This window comes from Poecile atricapillus, chromosome 10, assembly GCF_030490865.1.
Source record: "Poecile atricapillus isolate bPoeAtr1 chromosome 10, bPoeAtr1.hap1, whole genome shotgun sequence".
Lineage (NCBI taxonomy): Eukaryota > Metazoa > Chordata > Aves > Passeriformes > Paridae > Poecile > Poecile atricapillus.
The window spans coordinates 15,843,962-15,867,788 of NC_081258.1; the positions used below are offsets into that span (position 1 = coordinate 15,843,962).

At 37.1% G+C, this 23,827-nt stretch overlaps 1 protein-coding gene across 2 annotated transcripts in view; it reads left to right on the forward strand.

Moving 5' to 3' along the window:
* Nucleotides 1–23,827, forward strand: part of WWOX (WW domain containing oxidoreductase) — a 477,226-nt gene that overhangs the window by 81,930 nt on the left and 371,469 nt on the right. For both annotated transcript variants that reach the window (XM_058846198.1, XM_058846199.1), the window contains exon 6: nucleotides 13,225–13,313. In XM_058846198.1, coding sequence (XP_058702181.1) covers nucleotides 13,225–13,313 — 89 coding nt within the window. The remainder of the gene's footprint in view (nucleotides 1–13,224; nucleotides 13,314–23,827) is intronic.

Consider the following 23,827-nt stretch of genomic DNA (forward strand, 5'->3'; position numbering starts at 1 on the left):
CCTTTGCATTTTGACTGAGTCTTTGCAAGTCGCTTTTTGATAACTGCATCATTTAAGATGCTATTTTAATCATCTCTGTAAGTTTTTGGAAGTTAACATTTCTTCCAGAGCAAAGGGTAAATTTCTAGATTTCCTTGAAAAATTCATTTTTTTGGGTGTGTTTCTTAAAAGTTGCAAGCCTACCATTAGTAGCCTACCATTTACTATTAGAATAGTAAAAAAAAAAACCAAAAAAAGCAAGCCTTCATTTCTACTTCAGCATTTTATTTTTCAGCCTGGTAGGAGAGCACAGCATGTTGCTATGGGGTGTTCATGGATCAAATTACACCTAAATGAAACTTGATATATTTTGGTAGGACTGGGTTCTAGCTCCTTATGTTTACACCACTGCAGGTTATTGGTGAACATTTATAGCTCTGCTGCTGATGGTGCTTGTAAATGATCTCAGAATTTACTCTGTTTTTACTGTGTGTGCTGTCACTGCCTGGTCCTCACCTGCAGCTACTGACACCCAAACCAAGCACATTTTAGGGTGAGGCAGTCACTGTTGGAGACTTAAAACCTGACTTTGAATTATTTCAGGGCTTTTAGTCAGGATTCTTTATGAAGTAGATGTGATAAATTATCTGCATTTGATACACAAAATTGGCAGAAACTCTGCCTCTTTGCTTTTTAAATTTTGTTTTTATTAGCCCCTGTGAAAATTTCACACATTCCTCAAATGTTGATAATGTTTCCTCCCCACCTTGGTCCTTTTCTGTATGTAATATTTCACCACAGTTGAACATGAAATTCAGAATATTGTCATCTTTAAGTAAAACCTTTTTCTTATTGCAGGAAAGATAATCCAGTATCCCATGGTCTCGCAGGTCAGAACATTATTATTAGAGTCAGAACAGAATTTTATACAGATGGAGAAAAAAGTTTCCAATCTACTAATCCAGAAATCTCCAAACTCACCTAAATTGATGATGTCAAGGCAAGGAGGATGTTTTGGTGTTTCTGTTTTGACTTCTTGCCTCCCATTCAGGTTACTGATCGTATGTCAGTGACCCTCAGAGGTCTGACCAAGGTAGCTAAAATATCACATTGTGCATTCTACTGAATTCCAGGAGACAGCCTGAGCATCACAGAATGTGAAATTTATGCTGGTAAAGAGGGAGTATGGATCAGCAGCCCATTGATTTTAGCCAAAAATCAAATCAGCAGTAAGATCAGAGAAGGAGCCCTGTGGTTTCATCCAGACTCTGATCCACTTCATCATTCTGCTCCCCCATGCATGAGAACCCCTCCGACAGCTGGAGAGGTGAGGAAAGAGATTTACTACAAAAAGCAACAACAAAAAAAGTTGAAAATGCTTTCTTTTCTTTTTCCTGTAGATTATGAGATGTAAAAGTTATGAAAATGATGTGTGTGTATGGAAAGACCTTATTTATATTCCACAAGAGTAACAGTTATTCCAATATAATGGCAGCCCCCCTTTATTCCTCAGCATCATGCATTTTGTTCATTTTGTGATATATTATGTGGCTTTTTGGTGTAACTACACTTTTAGATCTTATTGAATAGAATTTATGTGTTGCCTTATGGAAAACTTGTTTCATAATTCATTAATTATTTACTATTACTTGACCTTACAGTACATGAAAAAACCTATCCCATAACTGTAATTTCAATTCTCTCTAGTGTGAAATCAATCACATTCCACATCTTTTATATTATTTAAAATGTGAATCATGAAATTTTCCTGTGGATTTCTCCCAAGTTACCGAGAACTTTGAAACCTTATTGTGTGGGAAATGAGCAGGCTGTCCCCTGCAGACCTGGGCCAAGTCCTGATTGCATTGCAAACGCTGCAAAACCATTTGCAGTGGGTGAGCTGTCCCTTCTTGTCAGTGGAACCGGGGCTGGGAAAGACCAGGGGTATTTTATAAAGATCTACTTTGTAGGATTTCTGTTTGCTTTGTGTACAAGTAATATTTAGATAAGGCCATAGCTTCTAACTTGTACCTCCCTACCCCCCAAAACCAAATTGTGCCAATAATGTTAGAGAACAAGCCTGGTGTGTGCAGTTTCCAGTGCTGGGGGAGCTCCTGGACAGCTGGATAATGCTGAGTCCACTTCTGATACTTGTGTACCTTGCACTGTGTGAGGAAGGTGATGGGGGTTGTATTAAAGTTCAGGAACAATTGGGGAATGCTGTGGGAAGCAGCCTGGTGCACTCAAGAAAGTGGTGGAAGTTCTGTTAGTGATACTGAGATACATTTGATGATTTCTTTGACAGTAATTTCTGAAAATACGTGACTAGATAAAAGGAGCAATCAGTTATGCACTTGAGATTTGGAGGTTACTTTTTTCCTGAAAATCTGCAAGAAAAGTATTGTCAGAAACAAGAATTTTTAAACTATATTTTAAACAGGAGATACATTTGTGGAACAAATCACATTTGTACCTCAATCTTCATGAGCACAGAAGAGTAAGATTTTTCTCCTTGACAAAAAAAATCTTGCCTCTAATTATTAATTGCTCCTCCTTTTGCCTGCATGTATGCCCATATTTTTTTTCTCTATGAGACAGTTTATCAACAAAATGTGCCTCTTCTCCATTTTTCTTTCAGTAGTTAAATGCCAAATGTTCTAAATTCTAAAACATGTCCAGACTGCCAGATTGTATCTTGTGCAAACCCTGACAATTTTAGAAACATATATATAATCATATTAAGCAAAAGCAATTCCAGCTATTCATGTATATGTTTTTATGAATCTCAGACATAATTGACAGGATTTAATTTTACTTAAGTAACAAAGGCTTTGTAAGTATAGGTTTTCCTGATACCTGAGAATAGTTAGGAAAAAATTCAGAGTCCATGTAATATTACACAAGGAAATAAAGTTAATTTTCTTGAAATATACAGTAGGGTATATAAATGGACTTCGGGAAAAAATAGTAGAATGAAAAGTCTAATGCTATTTTCCTAAGCCACATTTGCTAAATGCAGACTTTTGCAAGGTCAGCAGTTATACTGGAGTTGAGGAGAAATGGCTTCAGTGGCTTTAACTTTACCAGTGCCCTTGATGAGGTGCAGAGTTGTCAGTATTCTCGTAAAATTCCTCAGTGATGGCTTCTTCTGTTCTCTTTATTTCCTTAAGTGAACATCTGTCTAATTGTTCACCTCCATTGCTTTAGTGCTTTCCTCATGCTTTCTCTGTTTCCAGACAATAAACTTTATTTTCTTCATAAGAATTCAGTCTACGCAAGGGTATTAGGCAGCTTGTTTGCACCTTTTAATTTCTGGAAGTTTTCCAGAAGGGCTTTTTGCTGTAGTTCCAATGGGTTCATCAGTGAATCATGTAACATAATGCAGCATTGTGTTTGGGTTTTTATCCGTTACCTTCTGTTTATAAACATCTGCTTGGAAATTTTCTTTTTGAATTTTTTTTTTTTTTTAATATGTTTTACATTTTTGCATGTGGCATATGGGTAAGATACACGGTACCTGCTTTTTTTTCAGGTGTTCAGGTAGGTACAGCCAGTATTTACCTTAACATTTGGGAGAAGCCTAAGCTACTTGCTTAAACCCCAAAATTTCAAGGTAGAATATGTGCTGCTTATTTAGCTGTGTAACAATGTCTGTTAAATTGAAAGCAATTTAATAATTGAATGACTACATGAAAACTTGGCATTAACACTTATGGCTGCAGGATTGCAGAAGGCATCTGAAAAGTCTCTCTGTCCAGTAGAGAGAGTATTGCTCACAAGCTTAGCACGCTGCTTCTCTTGTGTTCAGTTCTTTGTGTTTCTTCCTTTATAAAGGGGAAAGGCAGTGGGGGTCCTTGGAGGGTTTTTTGGAAATGACTTTTTTTCCTCTTATCTGTAAAGTATTTGTAATAATCTTGCACACCTATTCTTCAGGCAAATATTTAAAGTTGGAAGTAGGTGGTTGTTATGGTTTTCCTGATGCTTTATTTGCTGTCCTGCAACCACTTCTTTGTTTTCTATGTATGAATACCTGTGCAAATGTAATTTTTAAGGCATATTCTTCATCCTTCTGACCATATTGTTCATACACAAGTAATATTTAGGAAACAAGTGTTTTAGTAAGTTTAATGATGAGAGATTGTCCGCTCTCCCTCTATATTGCTGCACGAGACAATTATTTTCTACATTGCTTCTGTTACCTTGAGATCAAAATTTTATCAGAAAATTCATGTGTATTTAGTAAATTAAAATGTTGATGGTGCTTAAAAATAAGACACTTGATTGTGAACTTTTTTCACATTTACACTAAAGCTATTTTAAACTTTCTTACTTGTTAGAACAATGGGACGTGGCCTTCTGACCCCTCCTGTCTGGGGCTGCCCCTTTGTGCATCTGTAAAATACATAGTCTGGACTTTGATCTCAGCCTTTCAGACAACCTTGGAATTACCTTAGCTATTTAATGATGTGTTTGGTTTTATGTCAGTGATTGCTGAGATGGGCCACGTTTGCACACAAATTTAATTTCAGCCATTGTGTTTGCTTTGTTCATGTTTTCTTTGTCACACCATATTTCTTTAGAAAGAAAGTAGAGAAAAGCCTCCTCCTTTTGTGACCACAGTTGAGGTGGCAGAAGGGCAGGTTTCCATATTCTGGTACTGATATTTTCCTGTGCATGCAGGAAGACTTCATATTTTTGTTCAAGTGTATAATGTGTATATTGAGTGTATATTAAGAAGCTGATCCTGCCAACCCTTGTACAAGAAATCTTTACTAATGCGATTCAGTCCTTTTATTTCACTTTCTAAAATTGCATACATATCAATGTGACCATTTTCAATGCATCTCTTAGCTTGGGAATGTGAACAGCTGGGGAAACAAAAGAGTTTGTGTATGTGTTTATTTCTTTGAGGATACTGTTCTGTAAGTTATCAATGTTATATTGTTTAAATCTAGGAAATTGTAACCATGAACTGCCAATTAAAATGGCTTAAATAGCTAATTATTCAGTTCTTTCATTTCTTTGTCTCATATATTTATTTCTACTTACGTTGAAGCATCCTGACATTATTCATGAGTACAGAAGCGATGACTTTTAACCATATTGATATTTTTATTTTTCCTAATATTAAGAGCAGGGGGAAAGAACTGTACCTTAAATCCCTTGGGAAGCTTTGCCATCCTCCCAAACAGCTGCAATGCATTTATAAACCTGCAGACGTCACTATTCTGCCAATTAATTGTGCTGCACAATCGAAAATGCACACTGCTCCCAGCTCGCAATTACAGCTCTTGCTTTTTCATCTGAAACAATTTCATCAGATTTATTTTAATATTGTTGCTTCACTTGCAACGTTCCACTAAAGGAAAGAGTATGCTTTCCTTTCTTACTTGTAGGAGCCATATCCTAAGGCTCGTCTTTAATTATTAGTTATTGTTGTTTCAATACAGATTTATGAACTACTTATTTTGTGTCATATAACATACCATTTTTAAGCAACATTTTTCAATCTGAGCGCAGCTTCCAGGAGGGCAAGCTGCCCAGAACATCAGTGATCTCACAGTTATTACTTTGTGTCATATATAATCTTGTTTTTTCCTGCAACAAATAAATCTTTGGGCCTCCCTGCAAAAAACATTTGTGGTTACAGTATAATAAAAATAAACCGTTTGTCGTGACTGCAGCTGACATTTATCAGCCTATTTGTGGGTGCTCTTTCTCTCTCTGTATAATACGGAACATAATTTGTCACTTTGTAAATACATTCCAGCCTAAATCCCTGCCAGCATCTGTTAGTGTTTGAAGGATTAATGCACTGCACAGTGCATGTCTGCACTTTCAGGCAACAACGTAGCTTATGGTTATGGATCATGAGAGAACAGGGAAAAAAGGTTCATTTTGTATTTACTTAAACATTGTTGCCCTTTTGACCATCATGCTTTTCTCCTCTTGTTTGTCATCTGGAGTGGGGAGCTGCCTTCCCTTCCCTCTGTGAGAGCTGCGTGTGAAATCCTGCTCTAAGTTTTGTACACCACTGTGTGTGGAGCTGGATAAGATAACACCTCTTTAATTTTATGGATAATTAACAATAATAATGAATTGCAATAGGGATGTTACGGGTTTAGCCCGTTTAGAAATTCTCCTTTTCCCCCAGATTCTGCCATTTCCAACAAATCCATTACCCTGTTGTCTCCTACATTGCTTCCTTCTCAGCAACCCATAAACTGGGTTTATTTAATCTCAAAGACTTCAAATAGAGGGAGTTTTTAAAAGGAAAAAAGCCTGTAGCTTCTAAATTATCACAATGCTGTTTGCCTTGTTGTTCTCTTTGAAAATGCATTCTGCTATCATTTCGAATCTTGCAGAATGAAAGGAATTGAAAGCATCTGAATAGGAGGCTCTCCACAGCTGAGATTCTGTTACATGTTCCCAGGCTCCCTTGATCATTCTCTAAACAAGGAGATATGTTTATTAGAATAGTAAACCATACACATGATGTTATATATTGCCAAGATTATTTGAGATTCCCCAAGATAAATTCAAATGAGCTTTACAGGAACGGGCGTTTGGAGATGGAAAGAACAGATCTATATCCAGGGAAAGAAGAAAAAGAAAATCCAGCTAAAAGTAGGCTCCCAAGTAATTACCCACAGTTTATGTGCATTAAGAGCTAAACAAATTCCTATTTCCAGAATCTACAGTAGATTTTTGTTTAAATACATGTAACTTCTTGTTACTGAACAAATGTGTCCTGTGTGCTATGGAACAATGTGCATCCAGGAAAAATCAGGGCATTTGGAGCCTGCTAAATGAAGTATTCTGAAATTATAGTCCAGCAGATTTTTGTATATTTTTGTTCTCTCTGGTTATGGAATAAATAATTATAAAAATATCTTTAGGGGAATGACTTCTTTTGCTTCTTCTAAGCATGATTTAGGATTGCTGGGACATAGTTTACTTCACTGAAGATATTAATTTCATTAAGAAATGCAGATGTTTTCCTTTTTTCCTTTATAATTGTCTTCAGAAGATATGAAAGGCCAAATTTACAGAGATACTGATCTAAGACTTAACTAATGTAAAGATTATGAAATAACATTATTGCTTATTGTACTGGTAAGTGGGACTTATTACAGAAGATTTATTAAAAAAGGATATTAAAATCTGAAAAATGAAGCAACCACAAGGAAACGAATGAATGTATGTGTGGGCATTTGATAATAGAAAGAGATAAAGTTCTAAAACTATTGGGAAATTTAAAATGGTGATTGCATGATAAGTCAAATATTCAAACTGTACCTGGAGACTTAAGTCCCATTTTTGTGTTTGGATTTTAAATTATAGGTAAATTAAGTATTTGAACAAAGGAAAAACATTTCTGTGGACAGTGATTTCTTTAAATGTGAGGACCAAATGCCAGGTTGGTGTATGCCATCCTCAGAAGCTGAACTCCTTCCTATCAGGCCATCTTTATCACTTTTCCACATCTCTCACCTTCAGAATTTCAGGTTTATGTGTTGCTTTCACATCTAATCTCCATCTGAGGGAGGATCCAGACTTCTTGGTTGCTTTTATAACCCAGCTGACCCCAACATGAAATCTCCTGTTCAGGTGTTTGTTCAAGTTTATTGTGTGGGGGGACAATTGCAACTTTTAGAAATTCATTTGCAAGACAATCCTAGAACAGCTTGAGGGCTTCAGGTTTTTCTGAAGAGGCCTCTAAGTTGTAGATTGTGGCAGGAAGATAAACACTGTTCTCTGCCAAACATCCAGAATTGTTCTGGAAGAACAGGAAAACAATGGTACTAATAATTTATTCTTTAAGATAAAATGTTGGTCCAAGGCTGCTCAGTAATCTGAGCAGTTTTCAGGCTCACACTGACCCATCGAATCTTGATCTGTGTGCTGTTCTCCTGACTTGCATGAAGGCAACCCCTGCAGGAATTCCATTTTTGTCAAGACCAGGAAGATCTGGTTACTTAAGCAGGAAGAACCAGGCTTTACAAATTAAGGTTTAATTAATTAAGACTATGACAGGATTGAGCAAGAAGAATAATTTACACCACTAAATTACAATCAAAATACAGGTAAAACAAACACATCAGGAAATAGTGAAACCAAGTATTACTAAATATTTTTTTTTTTTCTAATGAAAGAAAGAAAATCCTTTCCATCTCTGATTTTCATGAAGAGTCAAGTTAGTCACAGCTATTTCCTTGTACATCTCATAAATGGTTTAGTAAAATGGTTAATATTTGGGAAATTGGTTTGTGTTTTGCATAAAGTTAGTGGAAATTTGAAAGTGCTGCACAAATTGGGGGGGAAGAGGAGGGGGCAAAACAAGAAAAATGAGTGTAAAAATGTTCCACCACAAGGTCTGCTAATGAACTTTATTGAGGTGTCCCAAAGGCAGCAGCAGAGGACATTATTAAAGCAGCTACCAGAGGTGCTGGGTTGCTCCAGAAGCAGTGGGATGCTTCCATCCCCATCAGCTCCAAGGAGCTGCAGGGCATTCCAAGCACACAACCAGGTGAAGCTGCCATTGCATAAATCCAGTTTTGCATGAAGTACCAAATGTTGACTACATTAGGGACAGCAATATTTGCAGTCCTAATCCTGAGTGAAAGCCTTTTTCCCCATTAGGTACCCCCATAAATAGTGCATGGCACTGGCTATTGACTGTCATAAGCTATGTGTCAAATTGTCAGATGTGCATCTAAAACATCCCCTGCTCCATCCTCAACATGGAAATATGAGTTTATTTGGGCATTGCTTGTCATATGCTGAGATTTGGTTATTTGTTTACCTATTTTCAGGTAATTCCATAGATTTTTCATCAGCTTTGATGTAAAATTCTTTGTTTTCCTGAAGATTTTCTTCCTCAGACAGCCTATCAGAACTATCTGCATTCCAAGATGTTGTCATGAAGATTTTTCTGTATTAAATTAAACCTCTTTTTACCAATTGATTATACTTTCAGTTCCTCAAAGTCAGATATTTGTGTTGTTGTGCTAGGTATTCAGTTTTGAGTTAAGGACTTTTAAATATTGAAGATGTACACACACTGTTTTCTGAGAGCAAAATTATATAGTAAATTATGTAGTGTCCACTATGGTACATTTTAAGTAGGCCCTCACAAAATGACTTGTACTTACATAAGATACAGGGGCTACAGCATATTTATTAAGACTCTTCAACTCTGTATGAAACTGGAGCAGTCAGAAGTAATGGTGTCTGCTGAAAGATTCTTTATCATATGAATTTACTTTTAGTCATCTATTATTTATTTCAGCTATTTTATATGCCATTATAATAAATATTATGACAGAGAAAGCTTTTATGCTTCAACTTATTGTACTGCTCTTCACTTCCTTGCAATCCTTCAGGAAAATGTAGCTATGCTTTACCTATATTTAACGTAAATCATCACTTACATTTGAATGAAAAATTCACTATGAAAAAAGGCTCCTTCTTCAATACCAAGACACAAATGCACAATCATGTTTACTGCCAAACTACTCTACCATGCAGTGTTCATTTTTAAACAATTTTTAAGCTGTAAAGTGAATGCATTGCATATAGTGAAATAGCTGGCTTTCTGGGGTTTTTCACTTTTGTGTTACTTTCTGGCTCAATAAGCATTTTTCTAGCATGAGTGCAAAATATAGCCAGTTGCACTTAAGCATTTTTAATATTTTTGCTCCAATAGGGAGCAGCTTACATACAAAACTGAATAAGCTGTTTTCTGGGGTTGTGTAGAGTAATGAAACTTACCTGGAAATATTGATGAAAGGCTTTTAGAACTGGGTGTGAAGCATGAAATATAAGATAAATTTTTTTTCTTTGCGCTTTTTAAAGTGTTGTTGTGTTGGGTTTAGAAGAGGGCTTGTTTGGAACTGGAGATTGATTTGCCTTTGGCTGCTTCTTCAAAGGTGCCACGTTGATGCCTGGACTTTGTTAGCCTTGAACTGCTCATTTGGCTTCATGAAATACAAATACCCCATCCCAGCCTCAGAACTTTCAGCTGGTTCTGGCTGAGCTGGATTTCACAGGCTTCAGCAGACAGCAGAAGTTGCCCACCCCTTGTGTCTGATCTCCTTTGTGCACTTTGCAGAGCTGCTCTGGCCCCAGTCCTGAAGGTGGTTTTGGATGCAGGTGGGACATTTGTGCTGGGTATCTGCAGCAAGGACAGCAGTTCATTTTGCACAGCTTTCCAATGGCACCACGTAGTTACAATCCTGTGGTTTGGAAAATAGCTCTTTAAATTATTCTACACTCATTTCATTTTCTACTTTCTCCTTAAATTGTGTAATTGAAAATAAGGTAGTAGAGAGAACATTAATAACTTTTGTCAATTTAATTTTCAAAATTCTGGAGTTTTGTGCCTTAGTGTATTGATTTGATGATGGCAGTTTAAAGACTGTCTCCTGTATTTGGGAAGGTGGCAAGTCTCATTTAAGGTTTCACAACATAAAATGAGGCATAATTCAGTACTGAAAACATGTGAAGTGAAGTAGTGAGAGACATCAGCATAATACAATTATGACACATTAGATCAGGATTTGCAGCATACCATTAACAATCAGTTCTGACTGCAGAGAACAATTACAGTTAAGATGCCTTTTAGCGAAAATGATTTTTAGTTTTATTTTTTATTAAAACCCCCTAGCTCTTGTATACATATCACAAGATGTGACACCTAGGCTTCTAGGGAAAGAAGGAAAACATTATAACAGAGGTAATTCTGAGCTACTGTAAGAAAACAAACATAAAACCTTCTACTTGTCATTTAATGGAGATATTCTTACATTATTAAGAACATACCTTCCAAGTATGTTGCTTTATTCATAGGTTTTTTTAAAACAGGTATTGTGATATAAGTGACAGTGGGGAAATTTGGAATAGAAATGAATTGATACTAAAGGTTTAGCATTTCACAGTCTCAAACTGGAGTAGGAATTTGTGGTCTACAGAAGACCTCTGTGGGGTTAGAGGTGCTGGATTCTCAGTTGATGGCAGAATCTGAAGCAAAAAATTTGGAGAACTTGACTAAGCTCATGGTACATTAAACTGATTTCTTGTGCTGGGAGAAAAAGCTCACACCTGGCTTCTTGAGTACCTTCAGTAGCTGAGCTGTCAGGTTCAGAGTGCTTTGGATGTCCCATGTTCCAGTTTTTCTTGTGAAGAAAACAGAGTAAATGTGTGTGTGTTCTCAGTGTGTGCCTTCTGTGCATATGAAGGAAATACAGGCTGCAACCACCAAGGTTTTAAACAACAAAAGCAGGGAGAAAGTTGAAAAAATACTATGATTTTTAAATTTATGATTTTTATGTTTTCAACGTATTAATCCCCAAATCCAGGCCAGTCTGAGTCTGCTTAAATTTTATTTCAGAAAGTATTTTGAAGGCTCCATACTTTCTTTTTTTCTTTTGGGCTTGAAGTACAGACGCCTCTTTTCTGTTCTTGGAATCAGTAGCAGAAGCCTGATGTGTGACACCAAGAGGAAAAGCATTACCTGAGTGATACTGTGTGGATTTGGATCCTTATCTCCAGGAGGACAGTAGCTGACAGCTTGTGGTCTAGTCTGTTGAACTATACTTGATTATTTTGTTTTTTGACCCCCTTATGTCCCTGTATTTGTAGCTTTCTTGTCCTTTTACCCTTGGGAGAGCCAAGTTTCTACTGAGGAAAGCAGAGGCAAAGTAAACCCAACTATGCACACCACTTCTGTAGTGAGTAAAGAGCTTTGAACTGCACAGCTGAAGATAAATTCTGGAGTTCTATTGCATAATGCAAGGCAGCATCATCTTTCTCAAGTCTCTGACCATCAAACAGAAGAAAATATTTACCCAATGGGGTAAAATGAGTTCCAGAATGATGTGCATCTTGTGGGGGTAAAAAAACTCTTTGTAGCAAAGTTTGGTTTAGCATTTTCTGGCTCCAGAATATTGATATTTCCTATGGAGACTGAACCTGTTGAAATTTTAGTTGTGTTTATTTTGCTGTCCTGATAAGTCTGGCTGGAATGGGGCAAGAGGAACTGTGGTGATATTCTGTTTAAACCAAACCTGTAAGGTAGTTGTAGCAGGCAGAATGGGTACTAGCAAAATAGAAAACAGATGTAGGGAGAAAAGTTCCAGATATAGTGAAATGAGGAGATCACATGAATCACTTGAGCTTGGGAGACAATGAGAGATTTTTCCTGGCTTCCTTCTGTGCAGACTTGTGTGCTGCTGTCCTTCCATTCCTCCAGCAATGCTCCTGGTATAACCCTGTAATCCCAGCAGATCCCCATCACCAGCTACTTGCTTCTGTGATGACTTTGGTGTTGTAATGAAAACAGGCTTTTGGTTCATTTTGTTCTGAGATTTGGAGTTTTGTAATATCTGGAAACAGGGATCTTAAAGCTGAAAATTGTGTTTTGGGATAGTGTGTCCTCTCCTAGGTGAAAAGTTTGCATTAGGTGTACACAGAATTTCTTTTGAAGACACAGAATCACAGAATGGTTTGGGCTGGACCTTAAATCCCATCTTGTTCCACTCCTCTGCCATGAGTAGGGACATCTTCCACTATCCCAGGATGCTCCAAGCCCCATCCAACCTGGCCTTGGACACTTCCAGGGATGGGGAGTCCACAACTCCTGTGCCAGGGCATCCCCACCCTCACAGGGAAGTGCATTTATAATATACCCTGGTAAACTCTTATTGTGTAAAGTACTGTGTAGACTGATTTGTTATTTTCTGTAGTCATTTTATACTGTCTTTTATATCACCTACTGTGACAAATAGAATTTTTTTTGATTAATATGTGCCAATCTCAAGTTAGCTGTTTTTTATAGAGTATTTACTGTTTTTTTTTTCCTATTGGTATGGTACTTAAAAAATAGCATGTACTGAGAATAGCACTTACTCTGCTTTTTATTTCATGAGTTACATAAGTTTCACCATCAAAATCAAAGCAGAAAGATACCTATTAACCTTACCACTGCCTTGAGTCGATTCATTGCATTGCATAAAGCTGTGCATTACATAGTGTATGTTTTTAGCAGAATCACCAAATCACAAATGCTACTTTTGGCACTAAATGTTGTGCTCGTCCATCCCTTTTGATGATTTGTATTCACTCTGGGGTTATAATGTTAAACAAGGGAATCAGACAAGCTTCATAACACATTTACTGTAACGTGATACTGTGAACTGAACTTGCTGTTATTTATCTTTTTTTTTATATTTTCTCTTGTTCCAGCATAAAGCCAAGGTGGAGGCAATGACCTTAGACCTTGCTTCTCTTCAGAGTGTGCAGCACTTTGCTGAAGCATTCAAATCCAAGAATCTGTAAGTACTCAGAAAATTAGATGTATTAATTTCTTGTTATTTTAGTGTCTTTATCAGCTGAGCACAGTTGGCAGAATCACCATAGTTGGATGGATCACCAACTGCAGTTAGTGAATAATCTCTTCACAGGATTTTTTTTTCAATGTAAATTAAAGATCATTTGTTTCTATGCAAAAAAAAAAAAAAAAATTACAAAAAAATTACAGATTTCCTATTATTTGATGTGTAGCCTCACTTTTAAAGGGCTTCTTTACCTTGTAGCTGTTGAAAAAGACCAAAGCTGAATTGCCTAAAAACAGCTCAGGCAACTTTTAACAGTTTTGCAGTAGTTTGGAAGAGGTCAGGGATGAACAATTAGTGCACTATGTTGTCTTTGTTTGCTAACCTTCTCTCTCTCCTTTTCATTTTCAAAGCTTTAAAAGTTATAGCTCTATGAGCCAGACAGCTCCATTTTCCAGACCTGTAAGTGGAGTAGTCCATAATAAAAAAAAGAAAAAGGGGGGAGGTTGTGATGATGATATCATTTAACATTAGACAAATGTATATGGAGATAACCAGGTTAGATTCCAAGTGGTTTGTTTAATTTAGCTTGAACAGAGCAGTGAATGTCTGAATTGAAGGAGTTATTTGAAAGCTTTTAAGTTCTAAGTCTTGACAATAAATTCCACACTTCGTGCTTTTATCCAGTTTGACCCATTGATTGTTATGAGTATTCAAACTTATCTATTTTCTGCAACTATTTCTGTAACTGATATGCATCTCACTGTTCTTCTCGAGAGAATATGACCTCTTAGGCAGCTTTGAAAATACATTGTCGTAGAGAAAATATATAACAAAGAGTGTTTTTTTTACTTTTGAAACACTGCCAAAGCTAAATCTCAGATGGATAGACAGATGACATTTTAGTACTTACAGGTCTTTTAGATTCAAAGAATTGTCAAAACTGACTTCTAACAGAAGTTTCTTTACTGCCAAAATCCTTAGTATCAATATTTTCTTATCATGTCATCTTCATATATTAAAATTTCTTGAAAGACAAATCCTTGCAGTATTGCTGCTTTAGTACTAACTTGGTTTTGTGGTGTGAGAGCAGTAAGTGTTTTAATTTTGAATCTTCATGCTTTTAATATGCTACATTTCTTTAAATGTATGGTGCAGTGGAAAGTCAAAACAACCTTTCTTCCAAATGCAGCTCTTAACCTGATTTGTGTGTTGTAGCTCATACCATGGTTGTCCTAGCTAGTCCATTAGGTATGCATCTTTATAAATCCTTGGAAGTGAACAGGCTTAAATCAATTTTTGCCAGAGAACTTAGGAAATGAGAAGATCTAGAATCAGTAAACCTGTTTTGTTTTTGTTGGCATACCCTGTTCTACCAGTGTAGGTCTGTTAAGCTACATTGTCAGTGATGGACAGGCTTTGCTAATGTTTCACTCTCGTTTTATTTGGAAAAACATTTAGTAGTAGACAGCATCTAAAGCCTCTGCCTTGCCTTCAGGCTTTTCTGTCTTAAATATGTGCTCAGATGTGCCTGTGTCTGGCAGGACTCATCCAAGCGTTATGCGAAAGTCTATGTTCTGTATCTGTTTTGAGACTTGTGGGGCTGTGACCAAAATGAATTTCCAGTTATATTTTGTTTAAAGTCTGAGGCTGGATGGAAACCAGACCCCACACACTGCCTGTAGCAGTGGATCTTTTATCTGATGCAGGTACAGAAGAGTCACCTTACAACCATCTGCACTGGCAGGAGCGTGGACTGGAAGACCTACCAGGTCTTTCTGACCTCTGTTTTTTTTTGTGATTTAACTGTGTCTGGATAAGTTTGGAAAAGCAATTATGTGGCAGAGGCATCTTATTGCTGCAGTGGTGGGCCGATGTGTTTTCCAGCTCTAATGAACACTAACGACCTTTGTCTGTCCCCTCGTTGGTTCGTTGTGCCGCAGTGTCCAGAGGCTGTTGTCACCTCGGGGATTCCTTTGCACCAGTGGCTTTATGAGCAATTGGAAGGAATCTCACAGGCTCCAGTGACAGACTGAGCCTTGCTCTCTATGCTTGGGCCAGTCTTGTCAGTTGGCAGCCAAAATTTCTGAAAGGAGGTCGATATCTCTGTAGGAGAAGCACATTGTGCTGGAGTCCCTCCCTGTCCCATGAGGGACCTGTCACTCCTGTTAATGAGCGTAGGAAATACGTTAAGGGAACAGGGTTTTCTTTCTCTTACAGATCTCTCAATAATAAAGCAGGTAGGAAAAGCAAATGAAGTGGTTTTGTTTTTGGGTTTTTTTCCCCAAACAAAACTATCATTTGAGCCCTGAGCTGTATAAATCTTGGTTTCTGGAAAAAACTACAATACTTCTAAAATGTCAAGGAGAAATTTTGTATGAGCGCACACATTTTAATAAAGACCTGTATTTTATTTATTGCAGCATTTAATGTGAAGAGGCCTTTAGTTTTCAGTGCTGAAGATCTTAAACTTCTCTGTGCAAGTAGTGATATTCTCTGTTTAGTGTCCCCGGTTCACTGTTGGTTTCTGGGACACTGGTATTTTCCAGAACATGTTGGTCTTGGTGACACATGACCTAATAATTGAAAATTTATAAAATAGGTAATAGATAGGCATGCCTTCTGAAATTCTGCTTTTCCGGAACACTTTGTGGCTCTAGGTGCTATTTTTTGTCAGCAGATGTAAAGGTGTGCTTATAGTCTCATCCCAGCCTGGGACCCTGTTCTTCCCTGGTTGATAGCAATTGGAAAACAGTCTTGAAGAACAGATCTCCTCCTGGGTGAGAAAACTAAAATAGAACAACTCCAGAAAAAGGATCCCTAAATTTTATTGAGTTAGAACCTCTTGCAGCTGGGGAAGCTGGGGGTTTTTGTATTGCAGAGAGCAGAGAGGAAACTGCTGAAACTGTGAATCTCTCGCCTTAATCAAGTAAGTTGTAGAGGAAAAAAAAAATCCATCTTGAATGTGCTTGGGAATCTGAGAGATTGTGGAAACTACGTGAGGAATGAAGAAATGTCATCCTCTGCTCAGCAGGAATTTAACAGGGCTGGTTGCATACAGAAAACAAGTGATGCAACAGAGGGAGCCTTGAGGAAAACATAAATAATGAACGGGAGGAAAGAGTTACTCTGAAAAGAAATATTTAATATCAATTGGAATAGTACTTTAAAGCTAAGAAGGCTTCCTTGTTTGAAAGTAAATGTCAGATGATTCATCTATAAATTATCATACTTCTGAGATTTGGTAGAAATCTTTTATTCCTATATGGATTTGTTAGGTGTTGTAGACTTGTCCAAAGATAAAATCTGAGCTCTGAATATATAAACACTGCAAATTATGCCATATTCTTATAAATATATTCTAGAAAATCCTTCATCCTCTCAGAAAAAGAAAAGATTTTTTTGTTTGCATTATCTATACTCTTGAGTTGATACAGCTGTTTCTCTTTCTGAGACTTTTTTATCCATGCAGTTTCAAATAAAGCTTTGGGGAGAAGGGTTTTGCAGATTATTTTAGATCCTGCAGTTCTGTGATTGCAGCACTCAAACTTTCTCTAGGAGCAGGACAGTGCCCTCCAGTTTTTTCTGCTCTCACAGTTAGAAGGATTCTGTGGGCAAAATAAGGTAAAAACCTAAATTAATTTGATCTCCCAAAGTCAACTTTGGGAGGAGACAGAATAAAACAATATTGCTGTTTAATATTTGATCTAGCATTGTAGGACAACCTGAACACAGTGTGACTAACACATAAAATGGGTGTCCCATAAAAAATAGTGCTCAAAGATTTCTAGCACAAATTTTTTTGAAGAAAGCCAGCTGTCTTTTAGTATTTAGTATTTCTGCTTTTTTCCTGCAGATACATTCCACACTGGACATTTCCACCAGGAATGAATGAATACCATCTTCCTTCCTTGTGAAGACAGTGCTAACCTTAGGATGAGAATGGGGAAAGAGATCTCAGTGAACCTAAATGGCTGGATTTGTTCAAGTTGCTTCTTCTATATGTATCAAATCTTTCCCCTCTGCTGCTTTCCAGCTCAGGCAGTTCATTGAATGTCTCTGTTATGGAAAGTCAAATAAATGATCTGTTTATAATAATGTTCTGGGCTAAGATGGATTTGGCATGAGCTGATTTTTGTGCAGCTGGCAGAGGCAGACCAACCAATCTTTCATATTAGTGTTTTGGAACTAAGAAACACTGAATTGAATCTGCTATTCATTGAATGGGCACAATGTGAGGAATTATGGTTGGTATTAATCCCCCTTATAGACAAAATGACAGCCCTCCTGTGATTGTATAGAACATAGCACTGAAATTCAGTCAGGGTCAGTGTTGGATAGTTCAGAGTCTGTAGAATTGGTGTTTCTGTAGGAGTGCAGAATTGTGGATGTGGCACCTTGGTTTCTATTTCTCAGTTTGGCCATCCCATACTTGACTGAAACCTGCATATTTTAACGGGGCACAGCTCTGATGTTCCAGTTCTAAAACGCCCAAGACAGGACCTGTTGTCAATATTTACAGCCGTGGTGTCATGGCATTTGCCCAGTTCTCATCACAAGAACACTTCCATGATCAAAACAGCAGGCAGGAGTGAACAGTAAAGTTACAGAGGAAATTTTATGTGCATTTGTAGTTTTCAGTGGTGCATGGTGCTGCTTGGCTTGAATTAAAGTTGTCTTCTGCCAGACAGTATGACTTTAATTTAATGTTCTCAATGTTTGAGGGAAAAAAGCTGAAATCATCCTGAAAAATCTTGAATTACTCCAAAGATATGAAGCCATGTTTGCCAATAGCTACTGCTTAGAATTTTCTGAATTGGTAGGAGCAATTCAGAATTATGCAGGACTTCCAGATGTAGATCTTCACTGCTGTTACTTTCCTATACTTTAAGACAGCATTTTATTTTTTTTTTTGTGGTAAGAATTGGCGTATGCTAACAGTTTATTCACTAATGATGTGTGCAGAAATATGGAAAAGACAGCAGTTATGAATTATGATTCTCCATTTGGAAGTTTAGTCTCATTTTCCCAAGCAGACCCAAAATGGAGTGGGCCAGGTTTTCAGCTGGCTTCCTTAGCTGAGGCCCCAAACTCTGTAACTGCACTCATTTTTCACCCTGCAGGCAGAAGTGTGCTGGAGTATTGCAGGTGCAATTAAGATTTTGGAGCCTGATGAAAAGTCAATCCAGAATATGATTTTTCTGCATTTCCATATATTATAACTGACATATTGCAGGTGTGTTATTTTTAATTCCAATTGAATGACAGTTAAATAGTAGATACTGTGTGATAAATTCTATGCACACCTGAGAATACATATGTAAAAATGGGATCTGCTTAGCAAGTTGTTACAAATATAACCTAAAAAATCTGGAAAAAATGAATATATGATTCAGATGAATTATGCCTTTATGCCAATATGTTTGATGGTTCTGTTGTTGACCTATCTCTACCTGAGATGATTCTTGCCACTGCTTATTGTCTTTCCAAGCCTGAGCATATTTTATATCACTGTACCACTCTGTTAACTCTTTGCCATTAATAGAATTACTTTTTGTGAATTAAAGCTAGTGACAGTTGAGATTTTACATTTGTCTTCTCAGAATTCAATTGGCATCCTGGTAGTGCCACCGAGGCACAAACTTCTGGACAACATTGTGCATTTTGAGGTGTCAAAAGATACCCACATTGAATTAAGAAACATGCATAGTTCAGAAGTTACTGTTGCAGACAGCACATATCTTAAATTTAAATAAGATCAAAGGCTGACTACATTTGAAACGTACATAATAATACTAGGTTAAAACTTTTTTTTTCTCTTTGTGGTGATGCTGTGCCTTATTAAAGCCTAGGGATTGGTTTTCTGCATAAATAGTTTTTCTTTTTTCTTCTTTCTTCTGTTTTTAAGCTCTCGTACACAATTACCCCTTTGTGGTAGCATGTGTCAAGTCATGTGGATCCAAAAACTATTTCCAGTATTTTATAAATGAAAAATTAAAGATCTCAGAAGCTTAAGCCCTTCCCCCTTTTCCTGGAGGCAGAGATCCTGATGGTTTCATCAGATCACCTCCCTTTCATCTGCTCTATCGTGGAAATACCTTTTGCCTCAGAATATTATTATTTTTTTTAAAGTAAAGTCCATATTACTTCACCGTAATTCTACATACAGTTACAGCTACAAAAATTATGAAGTGTTTTCACACATTACTAACAAAAAGGTTTTTTTTTGGTGTTTGTTACATAGCTTTATAACTGTGCTGTCCAAAATTTCCAAACCTGCCAGTTGTCTTTGGACACTTTGCACTCACTTCACTCTGCCCTAATGAAGAAGTCTTGAAAACCCTCCAGGGACTTTCTGCTCAGCACTCTGGCTCTTCTGGTGCCCATTCTCAGCCAAATCTGTGCCTAAATCCTGGGTGAGTCTAAGATGGCTTGGGGCTCTGTCTTCCTAAAAAATTCCCACAAGATGCACCAGTTGTGAAAGCTGTTTTGAGCACCTAAATAGGTAAAATACGTATGATTAATATGATTAATAACTGATTAAAATATATTCTGTCACAAATATACCAAGGATTTTTGAGCATTATGGCTTAATGTGTTTTGAGAAGTTCTGTGTGTTTCATTGATGTTGCCTTCTAAAAATTCTGAATTATAAGGCCAGAATATTTAATTATATATACATTAAAATGTATTTAGTGTATTTAGTTAAATGCTTTATAGAGGAGATAATTAAAACACAGGAGGAAGAGTCTTCCAGCACTTGGGTAGGGAAACTTCACTGCTGGCCTGAGACTGGCCGTGGATCATACAAACCAAAAATTTATATAATAGTTTGTATTTCTTTATTAGCTGTTCCCCAAAATCCCAAAGGATGTCAAGTACATTAAATTTCATCACAACATGAAATCTTTCAGGTCTGAATGGCAGCACGCAGCTGCTGTAGGGGCTTTCTGAATTCTGTTCCAGCTCTATAATCTCTGGGCAAATCAGTGAAGAGTCATTGGCAAGTGAAATGCTCAAAATCCATGAGGTGTTCTATTCTTTGTATGATCAACTGTGGTCTCAAAAACACTTTCCATGGGTTTAGCTGTTTTCAATTGAAAAATATTACAAATATGTAACAAAAGTAGTAATTTACTTTTTTTTTTTTTTGTGAGTTGTAACTTTCTTTTTCTATCAAGTCCATATTGTGTGCAAACAAAATTTATGTATTTAGAAATGCATGCAGAAACAACAAATCCTTCCATGGTGATTGCAAAAATGAGTATTTCTCTAGGTCTAGCTTACACTTGTTTGTGGCTGCATGTGAATCTGTGTAAATAATGATTTGCTGCCATAGCTTGGAAAAGATGCACCACTTTGAGGCAGCAAGTGACCTTAGGTGGGCTGCTGAATGAAAATTACCAGATTCTGGATATTTTCATTACTGCTGTCTCTTATTAATTTCTGAAGGTTCAGGATGATGTGGGGTTATTCTGGTAGTTGTCCCTCGCCGTATAAGAAAGAAAAAATAATAAAGGGAAAATCATGACTAATGGATGTTTTCTGTTTAGTTCCAAATCAGTTGAGACCTCTGTTCCTTCTCCAAACACTTATGAAATTGTACACTGAAGATCCTAGAGAGGTAATGAATAATGATTGAGGGATGGTTGACCTATATGGCAGTATGCAGATGATGTATTAGGAAGGCACAGGAGCAGCTGCTCCTAGCAATTCCCATGTATGTGTTATGAAGGAAGAATCTGAGCAGTTTCAGTCCACTCCTATTAATCTCTTAGAAGTGAGGCAAAAGTATTTGCTGATCAACAGTGTCAAATCCTGCAAAGAAATCCAGTAGGATGAATTGCAGAGAATTTTCCTTGCTTCTAGCAGGAGGTCATCCATCAGGGCTCTAAGTCCTGTGTTAGAGGCTTGCCTTAAAATGAAGCCTGTCTGACAAGGATCCACATTTCTGTCAGCTGGCAGTTGGTAATAAGGGTATTTTTTATGACCTTTTAGCCAATGTTTTTAGAAAAAGGGAAGTCAGACATTAAGCATTTGTTTCCAAAATTCGTTAAGCAGTGCATTTTTTGTTTTTATTTTACATTGAACAAGTAAACATTTAAATATTTTTGTGTCAGTACTAGATTATACACGGTTCTGAGTTTTCCTGCTGCTATCTGAACCCTGAGTTAGTGATTTTCTTGTTGCTTGGTTTCCTGTCAGTACTGCTTGTAAAACTGAGGGGGATTTCTGGAGAAGGTTGTTTAATTCTCTCATTTTCTGGAGAGCCATAAGCTTCTCTTGCCTGTCAGATATTCCCTTTGTGTATCTAGGCATTCCCTCATGGAAATAAGTACAACTTTCTAACTCAGAGAAAGCAACCTGGGTGTTCAGGGTTATGGGGTGGAAAAGTTTGGTGGGCTGTGACTTTGCTTCTTTGTGGAAGAGAAGTCACAGCTCTGCCTTCTTTACTGGCCGTGACAGAGGTCTACAGTTGCTTATGGGACTTTGGGGATATGGTGAGGCCTTTTCTGTTGAATTTCTCTGTAATTCCAAACAGTGTGAACTTTTCAAATCGCTTGAGAAGTGCCCCAGATGGTGTGACATTCTGCTTCATGGGAAGATTTGAAAGTATTCCCTTTGCATACTCTCTGGTTAACTATTTCATTACGTTTGAAATGGGAGAACACCAAAGCCAAGAGCTCTGTTGACATTTTGGTGGTGTTTGTTTAACCTCCTAGTGCACAGGCTACATTTGTTCAAAAATATTATTCTTACCTTTGCAAATCATCAGTAATTAATTCCCTTGGAAATATCTACTGCTGCACACAGCCAGCTTGGGAGGCTGCTGACAGATCACAGTTTTACATCAGGTGCTAACAAATTGATTATTAAATTTCATAACTAACTGATTTATAGCAACAATTTAATTTCTGTATCTCTCTAATGTATTCACTTACTGTATTTTCAAATAGTCCAGAGGAGCTGGATTGCTTAGTTGCTTCTAATGGTGAATTGTGCACAGCATGTGAGATCTGAATGACTTCCCCAGTGCAAAGGTTAGTAAAGTATCACAGGCTTTGTAAAGTATAAGAATATTAGCTGCATCTCAGCTCAGGTATTCACCTTTAAGATTGTCCTGGCTAATTCTACATGCTTTTTAACTTTCTCTAAATTGTAGGTACACCTTCCAGCTCGGTGAGGGTTTGCTGGGATTGCTGTGTGCCTTGCTGTTGGAGTCCCAAGAAGCAGTGACCACCTGATATAACACAACAGATCATGGGCAGGTCCCAGCACCCACCTAAATGGCACTGGCAGCCCACATGAGCTCCTTGGTGGGATGGGAGTCACTGCCTGAAGACATTTTAAGGAGACATAGAGAAAAATTTTTATAACACTCTGCAGGGTCTTAGCTGTGGTGTTTCAAGAAATATCTAACAGTGTCATGGTTAGAGGGAGCACTTGGTCGTGTCGATGCCAGGAGTAAACACTATGGAAAATTTCTTTTGCTGCTGATATCCTTTGTTGGCCTTAGCTGTGCCTTTGATGTAGAATTACAAATTATTTTAAACTGAGGGGGGATTTTTTTTTTTCCTTGGGCTCAGGAGGAAGCCTCATGCAGATTGCAGCAATGTTTTAAATGAACTTGTGAAATCAAGGTCACAGTTCTGCTATCACTTGAAAATACTCCTGTCATAAAGGAAAGCTGCAGTGCCAGATGTGTGGTGTGAATTGTCACATATCTTAAAAATTTTGTCCCTGCATAATGATATGTTCAGTGACACAGAGCTCTGCACCATTGAGATTAGAATCTGTCATCTGTGGCTGAAATTCATAACTGCACAGTGGCTGTTACCCAGGTAATCTCATTCATTTCCTGGTGTGCAAATGGCCGGGTCACAAAAACTTAGATGACAATTTTCAGTAATTGGACCTTTGTTAGCAGTCTGAGGAGAGACACCGATAGCTTAATGGACATGGATCCGAAACTGAGAGGTGGCTTTTCTCTGAGCTGAAATGAAACACAACATCAGTGTCTATTCATACAACCCTTTAGGTTTCCTTTCTGTGGAGTTATCTAGGAAAAAATCCTTTTTTATTTAGCATTTAAAACCACTAGTGCTAATTAAAAATAAAAGAATTCTAAAAGGGAATCTGATACTAACTTTTCAATACAATAACTGCTTAAATATTTCTGTATTTATTTTTCTATTTCTTCACAGATTTTTTATAATAAAATACTGTAAATAATGTTAATTTTACAGTCTCTTATATCTACTTTTACTTTGAAAAAATGAGAAATGGACTTTGAAAAATATGAATTTCATAAAATAGACTGAAACATAATTTTATGTCTTTTATAAAATCCAATTAAATGACCTAAAATTAAAAAAGTACTAAATTTTATCATTTTATAGTTCTAGAATATTCTTTTTAATTAATTGAGCTGACAGATTTAGGTATAGAGTGTGTATTTCCCGTCTGCTAGTTATTGTGTAATTACTGATAGTGCAGGACACTACAGTTTGGAT